This window comes from Juglans regia, chromosome 8 (assembly GCF_001411555.2).
Source record: "Juglans regia cultivar Chandler chromosome 8, Walnut 2.0, whole genome shotgun sequence".
Classification (NCBI taxonomy): Eukaryota; Viridiplantae; Streptophyta; class Magnoliopsida; order Fagales; family Juglandaceae; genus Juglans; species Juglans regia.
Window position 1 is genome coordinate 25,768,086 of NC_049908.1, and position 11,243 is coordinate 25,779,328.

General features: G+C 37.0%; 2 protein-coding genes across 5 annotated transcripts; one reads left to right on the plus strand and one right to left on the minus strand.

Moving 5' to 3' along the window:
- The first annotated feature begins 662 nt into the window (after positions 1-662).
- On the plus strand, positions 663-6,038 carry LOC108979694 (AP2-like ethylene-responsive transcription factor AIL6). Its single transcript, XM_035693597.1, has 10 exons — positions 663-956; positions 1,060-1,252; positions 1,720-2,281; positions 2,615-2,697; positions 4,259-4,267; positions 4,406-4,494; positions 4,656-4,729; positions 4,808-4,858; positions 5,020-5,096; positions 5,336-6,038. The coding sequence occupies exons 2-10, from the start codon at positions 1,114-1,116 to the stop codon at positions 5,767-5,769; spliced, it is 1,518 nt and encodes a 505-aa protein (XP_035549490.1). The 5' UTR covers positions 663-956; positions 1,060-1,113; the 3' UTR covers positions 5,770-6,038.
- Positions 6,039-6,737: 699 nt separating this feature from the next.
- Positions 6,738-10,892, minus strand: LOC108979693 (receptor-like cytosolic serine/threonine-protein kinase RBK1). 4 transcript variants are annotated; one of them, XM_018950413.2, is made up of 9 exons: positions 10,728-10,892; positions 10,568-10,646; positions 9,996-10,481; positions 8,653-8,910; positions 8,089-8,243; positions 7,903-7,982; positions 7,683-7,818; positions 7,310-7,459; positions 6,738-7,233 (listed from the first exon to the last, which is right to left on the minus strand). In XM_018950413.2, exons 2-9 carry the CDS (start codon positions 10,578-10,580, stop codon positions 7,075-7,077), a joined length of 1,437 nt encoding a protein of 478 aa, XP_018805958.1. In that variant the 5' UTR covers positions 10,581-10,646; positions 10,728-10,892; the 3' UTR covers positions 6,738-7,074. The 4 variants fall into 4 exon arrangements, with proteins under 4 accessions (XP_018805958.1, XP_018805959.1, XP_018805957.1 ...); XM_018950414.2 differs by having other exon boundaries at positions 10,788-10,875; XM_018950412.2 differs by having other exon boundaries at positions 10,568-10,892.
- Between the last annotated feature and the right edge of the window lie 351 nt (positions 10,893-11,243).

Below are 11,243 nucleotides of genomic sequence, written 5' to 3' on the forward strand. Positions count from 1 at the left end.
GCAGCATTACATATTGCTACTAATTATGCTTTTTATGAAAGAACAAAATATATTGAGATAGATTGTCATTTAGTTAGAGACTTGATTCAAAATGGCACTGTAATTACTTTACATGTTTTTTCTTAACATCAACTAGGTATTTTTTTACTAAACTTTTAGGAATAGATAGATTTCATAGTCTTCTATCTAAACTGGGTGTTCTTAATTTACAGACTCCAGCTTGAGGGGACTTATTAGTGTATTAAATTTATTTTTAATCACCAATATGCACGTACACCTTAGTTAATGTGTTACTCACTTTTACTATATATTATTTTTATTGTTTGATAAAATATACGAAAATATTTCAGATCGTTCTAATTTGTGCCCTAATTTTCTCTATCTCTCATCAACAAGTGTGTAGAAATCTGAAATAAAATACAAGAAAACCAAAACTCTCTCCCCTTGAAACAAAACAAAAAGTCTCCGATTTCCGCCAGCCCGGATCTTTCGCGACCTTGTTTGTTTCAGACAAATTTTCTTCATGCGCAGATCCAAAAGTCACTTCCCTCGATTTTGTAATACTACTGTTCTATATTCGTGTATATATATAAATCTCCCCACGCTCACGTTTGAAAGAATCTCTCTCCCTCTCTCTCTCTCTCTCTCTCTGTGGTTTTTGGTTGGTTCGCAGCCGAAACTGATCGACCCTCCCATTTACAAACTCTCTGATCTAAAGTGACAGTTGCAGTTTCTGCCGCTGTCTTTGATTCCTGGCAAATGGGTTTGCGTTTGCATGTTTTGCGCTGATAATTAAAGAACCTCTTTCGATCGCTCCTCTATTTACCTTCAACTTTTGAAGCTCCTCAGTCTCATCAACTGGGTTTAGGCAAATTCAACTTCGTTATTATCGTACTTCTGCTAGTTGAAGTGTGTCTCGAAATATACTAGATAAAAGGCTTTTGGTAACGGCTGGGGTACTGATTTCGGTTTTTGGGTACTTAAAAGTTGGTTTTTTTTTTCTCCCTGATAAAATCTGATTTGTATTCGTTAAAATGATTGTGTTTGGTTATTCTTCAGATTTTGAATAAAGAAACAGCTGAAGAAAAAGGATTGGTAAAGCAGCAAGAAACAATGGCTTCTACAACTAATTGGCTATCTTTCTCGCTGTCCCCGTTGGAAATGCTGAGGTCTTCCGAGTCTCAGTTCCTGAGCTATGAGAGCTCTTCCACTGCTTCTCCCCATTACTTGATCGACAGCTTCTATGCAGACGGTAAAACCCAACTCTTTCTCTCGGCGTTGGATCCTAAATAGGTCCTGTTTAGCTGCTTAGAGATTGGGAAAAAAAATGACACGCTGGTATTAGTTTCTTTGATTTTCTCAGCAGTATCTGAAAAAGTTCAGTGTCTGGTGAAAAGCCGATCAGTTTCTATACTTTTGTTTGGTTACTGAGAAAAACTGAGAGACGCACGGTTTTGAATATGTGTTTTCCCGGTTTTCGAAGCTAAGGTTTTCAGCACTGCCCGACAAAAATGAGGCATAGGATAGGATCACATTAGCTCATTTAAATCACTGACGTCTTCTCAGTGCCCTAATATCGATAAATAGTGTGAAAGAAATCTACTACTCCTATCTGCCAACCTTTTTCTCAGTACCTAGTTGATGGCAACGCGGATCGAGTTACTGAGTCACCTGGTCTATGATGGATGCCCCTGACTCACCACTTGTGTTTTCGTGTAGGCTGGGCTACCCCGAAGCCGGAAGTCTTCTACACAGAAGGAGAAGAAAGCCAAGCCAAAGAAGCTCATGCGCAAAGCTTAGCGGATTCATCTATTTTCACGAGCTTCATTGACACGCAAAGCCAAAACCAGCCAATTCCAAAGCTCGAGGACTTTCTCGGCGACTCCTCGTCGATGGTTCGGCACTCGGACAGCCAAACTGAGACCCAGGACTCGTCCCTGACCCAAATCTACGACCAGGGCACAGCATACTTCAACGAGCAGCAAGATATAAAAGCAATCGATGGGCTCAAAGCCATCTCAAATATCTCAGGCTCCAACGTGGCTGACTCGGCGTCGGTGGCGGCCAGGGCCCAGAAGGTCACTTGTGCCGAGTTTGCGTGTCATAATCCGAACGAGTCATCAGGGAACGAATTGGACTTCACAAACTGTGCCAAGGGAGCTCTGGCACTCGGGGTCGCTCAGCGGTCTGAGAAGACCCTTGTCTCGGTTGAGTCTGATAGAACTAAGAAGATAGCTGATACTTTCGGTCCGAGAACTTCAATCTACAGAGGAGTCACCAGGTACCATGCATTACGTACCATAGTCTGAATTCCTCAATAGTCATATTATTGTTTGGTATTTTCTGTGTATTTTTTATTTTGTTGGGGTTTGATTAATCTTGATGAAGATCATCATCATGCAACCACAAAATACCATATCTAGTTCTGATATAAAATCAGTAAGGATGACATGAGTGAAAATAGATGGAAGAATTTTATGAGCACCACGATGGGGGTTCAAACTTTGAGAAAAGATGCTCGAATATATATATACAGTTGAATTGTGTTCAGAAATAATTTCAATTACTTGTGAAGAAGGTTTTGAAATGCTTATTTTGATGTGCATTGATGCAGACACAGGTGGACGGGTAGATATGAAGCTCATCTATGGGATAACAGCTGTAGAAGAGAGGGGCAGGCTAGGAAAGGGCGTCAAGGTCCTCTCTCTCTCTCTCTCTCTCTCTCTCTCAATACCATTTGAAAATGATGAAGCCCACACAAACGTCTTTCAAACCCATCTTTTTATGATTGACGGATGGCATATACATGCAGAGATGATACTTGTTCGTTACTTACACGGATACTGTTCTGAGATTTCTTTTCCCTCTCCTTTTCTTTCTCATTGATTTTATCAGTGAAGCCGCCATTTTTTTCTCGTTGTTTTTTTTCCATTTCATTCTCTCAACAGTCCTACACAGACGCAGAAGCATGCTCCCGTATCCATACTTTAATGGTGATGCCAGCGAGTGAGAGAAAAAGTGTTTTAATATCCTAAACATTAGTCTGCGAAATTATTGAGAATCTTGACCCATGATCTTCTACACCCACCGAGGAAAGAGTATATATGGATAGCCACAACCATAAAAGTTTAAAAAAATAGAAAAAAAAGTACTAATAATGCTCGAGAACATTGCCATTTACTTTAAAATTTAATGAAAAATAGATATTTAGTTATTTTTTATAAATTCAAAACTTTCTTAACTATAAATTCACATTAAATTAATCATTAAATTTATCAAAATAATAATATATATTTTTTATTTTATAATTACATTAATCATATATTAATTAATAATTTAATTTAATTCTTACATTATTATTACAAGACGGTTGAAAATTAAACGTGAATAAAAAATACCGTTGAAGATTAAATCTGAATAAAAAATAGATTTAATAAATGAACAGCAGCTTTTTAAATTTGAAGAAATTTATCCATTTATTATAGTTCAAAATTTTTCATTTATCTTTTTGACTAATCTAATATAATTGTATTTTGATGAAATTTATCATATTTTACATTTCGCTAGGTTTTTGAATGAGGCATCTAAAAACCTTCGAAGTTAGACCGTGCACTCTTTCCTTGTCATTTCTCAGGAAAATGGAGGAAATGACAATTCGCTGCAGATGGAAACGAGCTATTATTTAATGAAACACTGAATTATTGTCCTTTAGCATGTGCTATAGCATGCAAATCACGTTATTCTTTCTATTTTTTTAAATTTCTTGAAAAATCATATTCTGGGAGAAAATTTTGACCATAATTTTAACTAAGAGAATTGTTACATACATAAAAAGATTATAGAAAAGTAAACTCACAGACTAATTTAGTTTCATGGGATTCGTTAGATTTGGATAGTGAAATGAGAATTTTTTGTTTTAGATGAAAGTTTAAAATATGATTTTTTAATATTATTATTATTTTGGTACTTAAAAAGTTGAATTGTTTATTATATTTTGTGTGAGAATTTGAAAAAATTGTAATGATGAGATGAGAATTTTGTATCTTATCTAGCCACTTGCCAAACTTATTTAGTAATTTTATAATTTGACGTACTGCATCAAACTACATTACTTTGTAAGTTTACTTTTATGTAATCATTTGTATCTAAAGTATTTCTCCTTAACTAATGCTCACATTCTTGCTTTTTGTTTCTTTCCATGTAACGTATGACCTTTCATATCTGGATTTTGCTGATCATCTTTGAATATGTTCTACAGTATACCTGGGTAAGAAGTTTTCCTCGTTACTTTTTTACATTTGCCTTTGAAACTGCATTAATCTAGTTCTGGTTTAAAGAATTCTGCAGTGTTTATTACTTGCTTAAAATCTATAACTATTCGATCCATCTCTATGTATATTATTAGGTGGATATGACAAGGAAGAAAACGCCGCAAGAGCTTATGATTTAGCAGCCCTCAAATACTGGGGTCCTACTGCAACTACCAACTTTCCCGTAAGAACATATATATATATATATATATATATAAACAGTTTTCTCATGTTTTAAACTGTTTCATGCAATGAGATTCCTTTGTTTCTGCATGGAGATCTACCTAAACTAGCTATTGCATGGAACTTAAGTCACCCAGCAAGTTGGCTTGATCTTTTGTTTAGGTTTCGAATTACACCAAAGAATTGGAGGAAATGAAACATGTAACCAAACAAGAACTCATTGCATCTCTGAGAAGGTAAGCTTTAATATTTCTTCCACCTGTTATTTATTAAAGTTTTGTATGTTTAACCTTTTTTTGAATCCTCATATATAGGAAAAGTAGCGGTTTTTCAAGGGGAGCCTCTATATATAGGGGTGTGACAAGGTCTGGATATTTATATGCAATTGAATCTATGCTTGATTGGAGTTGTTATATCGATTATGGAAGCTTTAATCTTTTTCCCATGATTTCCTTATTTTGTTCAGTAGCATGTCATATATATAAATTGCTACTAATTGGGTCATGTTTATCGTTTAATGCTCCAGGCATCATCAACAGGGTCGATGGCAAGCAAGGATAGGCCGGGTTGCCGGAAACAAAGACCTATACCTTGGAACCTTTGGTAATTAATTAAATAAATAAGTTTAACGTTGGTTACATTGCTACAAAAAAAGAAGATCAGGGCTTTGATTGCAGACCAAGCTCTTTGCATGGAGAATTGGAGCCTGGGATCATCAGTCTCCTCTGTTCTAACTAAAATTGGACTAATTAGTTAAATTTTACTTATTATATGCAAGAATTGTTAGGAGAAAGATATCGCCTGTATAAATAATGACTTCCTTTTGTTTTGAATGGTCGCAGCCACTGAAGCGGAAGCAGCAGAGGCATATGATATTGCAGCCATAAAGTTTAGGGGTGCAAGTGCTGTGACCAATTTTGAGATGAGCAGGTATGATGTGGAAGCCATTTCCAAGAGTTCTCTGCCTGTTGGTGGGGCAACAAAGCGCTTGAAGCTCTCACAAGAATCAGAACAGAAACCATTCATAAACCCTACTCAGCAAGCCCAGCGCAGCAGTACTGGCAGCAACAGCATCAATTTTGCTTCCATTCAGCCACTTCCTGCCATTCCTTGTGGAATTCCATTTGATGCAGCAACAGCACTCTATCATCACCACCTCTTCCAGCACCTTCAACCCAGAAACACCAGCACTTCAAACATTGCAACTCCAACCAATATATTTCCACCACCACCACCACAAGCCGAGTTCCTCTTATGGCCTCACCGCTATTACTGACATGAGACCAAGATAGCCAACTAAGCTAGCTCTTGTTGTGGCACTGCCGAAGCTGACGCATCTGACCTTTTAATTCACAGTTTTCACTCTAATTCACCTCTTGATCTGGGGCTAGCCAGAGGTTAGGGGTTTTTTGTCAGAAGGTTGAAGTTCTAGTTACTGTAGGAAGCTGGATTTTGTAGCCAAAATATTAGTAGTCAATGAATATCTGAATGGGGCACCCATCTAGTGTGACAGTATTTTTACAAAGGTATTTTATATGTAGCATTATTATGATTCCTTTGTGTTCTTCCTCCTACATGTTGGTCAGCGTAGAATCTTATGGACAGGACAGACTCGATCGTTGAAGCATGAGCCATCATCTTTGGTCAGAGCACTGAGCAGAATCTTGTCCTGATAGCTGACATTTTGTTTTGTTTTTGTTCTTTTTAAGCCATCTTCTTTTACCACATTCCTTCTTCAAGATGGAAGGAAAATAGAAAAAATAATTGTACAGGTATTCGGAGTTTTATTTTATTTTATTTTTTAAGATAATTCTCATTAAGATATAAAATAAATAATAAAATTTATTTTTTTCTATTAACTTAAACTTTTAAGTCATGGCAATTTCACATAGTATCATAATAAATGTTCTGAATTCAAATTTTAACTATATACTCTACTTCATTTAATTAAATATTTTATATATTAAGTCACTCTTAAGGAAAATTTAACCCACACATGAGAGATAGTGTTAAGATATAAAAATAATAATAAAATCTACATTTTTTCATTAACTTAATCTTTTGAGATGTGATGATTTCAAGTCCCTATGATTGAAAGATTCGATGGGATTCCTGAAATAAACTCAGATATCAAGGTTTGAAAAAGTTGGATTTTAACTTTTTAAACACTTTCAATTTCCAAAGAGTTCATTGGTCTGTTCAGCAGTGTTCCAATTGATACAAACCTTGTTAACATAACTGGAATATACAATAATGAAGAAATAGAGTTCTACAGGCTTTGAGACTTTAAATATATGGGATTTTCACTTTGCAAAATGCAGAACAAACACAATGGCATGTAAGCAATTTTTTTTTCCCTTTCTTTTTGGCGAGTTTTTCCCTATGATTCTGGAATTTGAATCTATTCTGATTCTCTTTACAACAAAGCTATTATGCTGAGAGACTTGGAGAAATAACTACCAAGTGAGATCACCAATTCGTCCAATTTCAACTTAAAAATTTGCATGGCCTTACCATTTTCTTTTTAACTTTGACATGGACAAGTAACAATAAGGAACACTACAGAACAGATGCTGAGGAATTACTCCATCACTAGTTGCCTGTGACGATTGAGGTCGTTTAGATAATTGGTAGAAGTATAACCTTCCAGGTCACAAGCATTAAAAAGGGGTGATTTTGCAGCTACAGAAGTTGGTCTTGGTTCAAGAGCTCCATCCTCGACCTTCAGTAGCTGCACAACCTGCATTGCACACAGTTTTGCATCAGTACTCATTTGTGTATCTCAATCGCGATGAAGTTTACAGAAAAATTCATACTCGATTCATCTGCGGACGCATCGAGGGTAAGTGGTGGATGCACACTGAAGCAGTGTACATGGCACGTTTCATCTCATTAGAATCATAAGCATCTCCTAATCGAGGATCTGATAATTCCTTGACATTATTTGTGTCCAGCAGCGGCTTTGCCTATGCATAACAAAGAAAATGACTTTTCATTTATCTTTGTAGGACATATTTCATCTTCTGTAAAGATATTAGCTATAAGTGACTTGGAAAGCTTAAATCTTGCAGCCTAAGGTGACCAACCACCCAGTCTGCTCACAAAATTTACAGAACTTAGTTTGTAACAAGACAAGTTTATCTGCCCAAACATTGGCTGGACTTCGAAGTTTTAGCATATAAAAATTACCCAGATGGCAAGGCTTTGTCGACATGAATCAACAGCACGGCGACCAGTAATGAGCTCCAGTAACAGAACCCCAAATGCAAATACATCAGTTTTCTCATCAACAACCCCATGCATAAAATACTCTGGAGCCAAATACCTGAAGTCCACATAAAGATTTATAAGCACAGAAGACTTCAACATCAAAATGATACTAACAAATCAATGAAGTTGCATGCCTAACCCGAATGTGCCCTCAATAGGGAAAACAACATGGTGAGCCCATTTTTCTGGCAGCCACTTTGCAAGTCCAAAATCAGAAATCTGCACGGTATATGTAAGTCACAAAATGTTTCTTATTCCACTTTGTGGACAACAGCACTATACGTAAATGCTAGCTTCAGTTCTTTTATTTGGCTAACACAAGTACCTGAGCATCGTAATCTTGAGTGAGTAATACATTAGAGGCTTTGATGTCTCTGTGGATAATGCGCCTGTGGCAGTTGTGATGGAGATAATCCAATCCTTCCGCTACCCCTATAGCCACCTTAAACCTTATCGTCCACTCCAGACACTCAGATGAACCTGAAATGCTGAATGGCTCTTCATCAGCCAAATAAATCTATGATCACTGGTTTACATTATTTTTCTTAGATCTAGACTAGTTTATGCACAGTCATATCTCATTCAATTCACCTGAACTTCTACTGCCATCAAACTACTTTGATTCCCAGTGGTTTCAATTAAGCAAAAATTCTTCTACTATCTCTACTCTCATGCGGGTGGGGAGGACAAACTCTCCACGCAGTTGATATGGTAAGATTTGATATAAAAGTTAAGTTAAAGTTAAATTTATCTTTCAAATCAAATCCTGCAACGTTTCTTCCAAGCCTCCATTCCAGCTTGCAATTGTATATGTTCCTTGTGTGAACTACAAACAATTTGAAAAGTTGAAATAAACAGCACAATCAAACGACAGAGATCAAGACAGCACCAAATAACACGGATGCAAGGCTGCCATGCGGGGAGAATTGAAGGACAAGGTGCAGACCACCATCAGTTCCAAATCCAAGCAATCGGGCAGCATTGGGGTGGTTAATATGTGCAATAATCCCAACCTCTGACAAGAAATCACATATCCTATCCTCATCTTCCTTCTTTTTCTTTGTTAGCCTTTTAACTGCTACAACTTGACCATCGGATAAGCATCCTCTGTACACCTCAGCATGCCCGCCTTTCCCAATCAAGTTCTCTGTCAAAGTTTAATGCAAAACCATAACATAGTCGAATTTAATAACCAACAACCATTGACCAATTGAATTAGAGCTTAATAGTATTAATTATAGCTAGCCATAGATAGATAAAGCCTGTAAAATGTGGGAAATAAGGACCCAAGTCTGATAAAAAAAACTAGTCAACAACCCATTAATTTATGCCGGCATAAATCAAACTACTGGTCGCCTCTACCTTCATAAAGTTGGACTGCTGTGATAATGGAGATGCAAAAATCGAAAAGAAAAAAGAAAAAAAAAAACAGTAACTTGCACGGAAAGAAGATTAATCTTTGAGTCCAACATTAATCACAAATACGCAAAGCAATTCAGAACAGTTTTGAGTTACACCAAAAAACTCACCTCTAAATACAAGCAAAATCAAGAAAACTGTAGCGAATACGAGTGAGCTGAAACAATCACTATACCGAAAGAGCTTGGACCCAGCATGGCTAGGTACAGATAAAGTCAAGCAGCCAGGTCCCACAACCTATTCCCTACTATTTTCTGCCATCCAATCAAAGCATGGTCAAAAAGGTCGTCGCTTCCCAATGAAAAGTTTTAGGCCGGTTTCAGACACTGCCGGTTGATTTCAATATCTCAGTCAATAATGTAGTAGTAGTTGCTAGTTTCTATGAGGGAGTATCCGTGCAGAGTTAATTACTCTTTACAAAAGCCACATGTATTCAACTATAGGTCAAGTAGGCTGCCGGCCAGTAATGATACCTGCGTTCTCCCTAGTACAAACTTTTTTTTTTTTTCATATTTTTTAAACACATTTAAATATTTTTGAAAAATAAAAAATATATAAATATATTAAAAATTAATTTTTTAATTATTATATTTAATAAAAAAATTTAAAAAAATTATAATAATTATATAAGATAAAATAAAATAATTTAATTTTAGGTATCTCAATAAATACAAAGAAGATAATTGATCTGAAACTTTTTTAAGTGAGATATAAACATGTTTATATCCAAGATGATTGGAAGGATTTAGGTGTTTATGTTTGTAATAAAAGTGTATTCAAAAGAAAAAACAGAGGGAATTTGCTTGTGTTTACCCGAACTGAAATTATCAGTAGCGGCGGCAAGCTCGGCATAATCGAAGCTCCTCCAAGACGGCTTTGTTCTGTGCGTCCCATCGTAGTCAATCCGATCCTCGGCGCTCCGAATCCGAGCTAACTTCCGGCTGAGATTCTTCCTCGAAGCATTGTGGCTCGTAGTCAGCAACGCAATGGTGGAAAACCGCCTCAGAGATTTCCTCTTCAAGGCCTCGAACACAGACTTCCACTGCGACCCACCGCGGCTCTCTCGGTGCTGAGGCGGCGCCTCGGGTTTCTGCGTGGGAGAGATACACGAGCTGAAGCTACTGCTGCTCCCTGTGTTGTCCGATGAGTCCGCAGGACCCAAAACTGGGATTTCCAGCACACCTCTTGGGGACTCCTCGTCGTCTTCGTCGTCGTTGCCGGAAATCTCCAGCTCCTTGATACTCACATGTGGTTCTAGTGTTTCTATTTCTGGGTTTTCCTCTGTTTCTCCTCTGCTCTCTACTCACATCAAAGAACAGCATCATAACGGAAACCCAGATTTTCAAAACATAAAAACAATTGAAATTAAAACAAAAAGCTCTTACCTTCAACAGACATGGTTAAGGTATCAGGTAATCCTTTGTATCAAAACCCTGGGCAAGAACGACCGCAAAGTCTATAAGCCTGAATAGAAGATCATCGTCATTTCTCACAGAAGGAAAACAAAAGAGAAGAAACAAATTACAAAGAACAATATTTTTCTACATTTGAGGAGTCACAGAGAGGAAGAAAGACAATCGATGCAGATAGAGGAGAAGGGAATACGGGGGAGACAACAAAGGTTCGTTAGAAATGGTATATCTTTGGGAGTTGGTTATTCTTCAAAGGTGAAGAGTAGGCGATGACCAGTCCGGAGACGCCTGGAATAATATGTGTACATGTTCTGCCATATTCATATATACTTTGGCTTACTTGCCCAAAAAACTTTTCCTGTTATTTTCATTATTCGGAGACGCAATCTTGACCGTTGGCTGTTATAATTCGTATCGTATGTATTGCCGTGACTAACGGTTGAAACCGCAGATGAAGATGGCGGCGAACCTAACGAACCATTACCGAATAGACGTAAGATTCCGACCAACGATAATTTGATAATGACTAGTTACAATAAAAATAGATTTTTTTAACAAGAAATAGTTATTTTCTCGTGAAATAACTGGCCAAATAATTATCAAATACTTCCGAAAATTGGACTCGAAATTCTGTGATATACAACTCGAA

What these genes read in the sequence shown, in the direction of transcription:
- LOC108979693 (XM_018950413.2), bottom strand. An exon ending in CCTTGCATCCGTGTTATTTG is followed by an intron (nt 8,244 to 8,652) that starts GTGCTGTCTTGA and finishes TCAGCATTTCAG; the next exon opens with GTTCATCTGAGTGTCTGGAG. An exon ending in CCTATTGAGGGCACATTCGG is followed by an intron (nt 7,819 to 7,902) that starts GTTAGGCATGCA and finishes TGTGGACTTCAG; the next exon opens with GTATTTGGCTCCAGAGTATT.
- LOC108979694 (XM_035693597.1), top strand. Translation starts at nt 1,114, where the DNA reads ATGGCTTCTACAACTAATTGGCTATCTTTCTCGCTGTCCCCGTTGGAA. An exon ending in CTGCAACTACCAACTTTCCC is followed by an intron (nt 4,495 to 4,655) that starts GTAAGAACATAT and finishes TCTTTTGTTTAG; the next exon opens with GTTTCGAATTACACCAAAGA. An exon ending in CTCATTGCATCTCTGAGAAG is followed by an intron (nt 4,730 to 4,807) that starts GTAAGCTTTAAT and finishes CCTCATATATAG; the next exon opens with GAAAAGTAGCGGTTTTTCAA.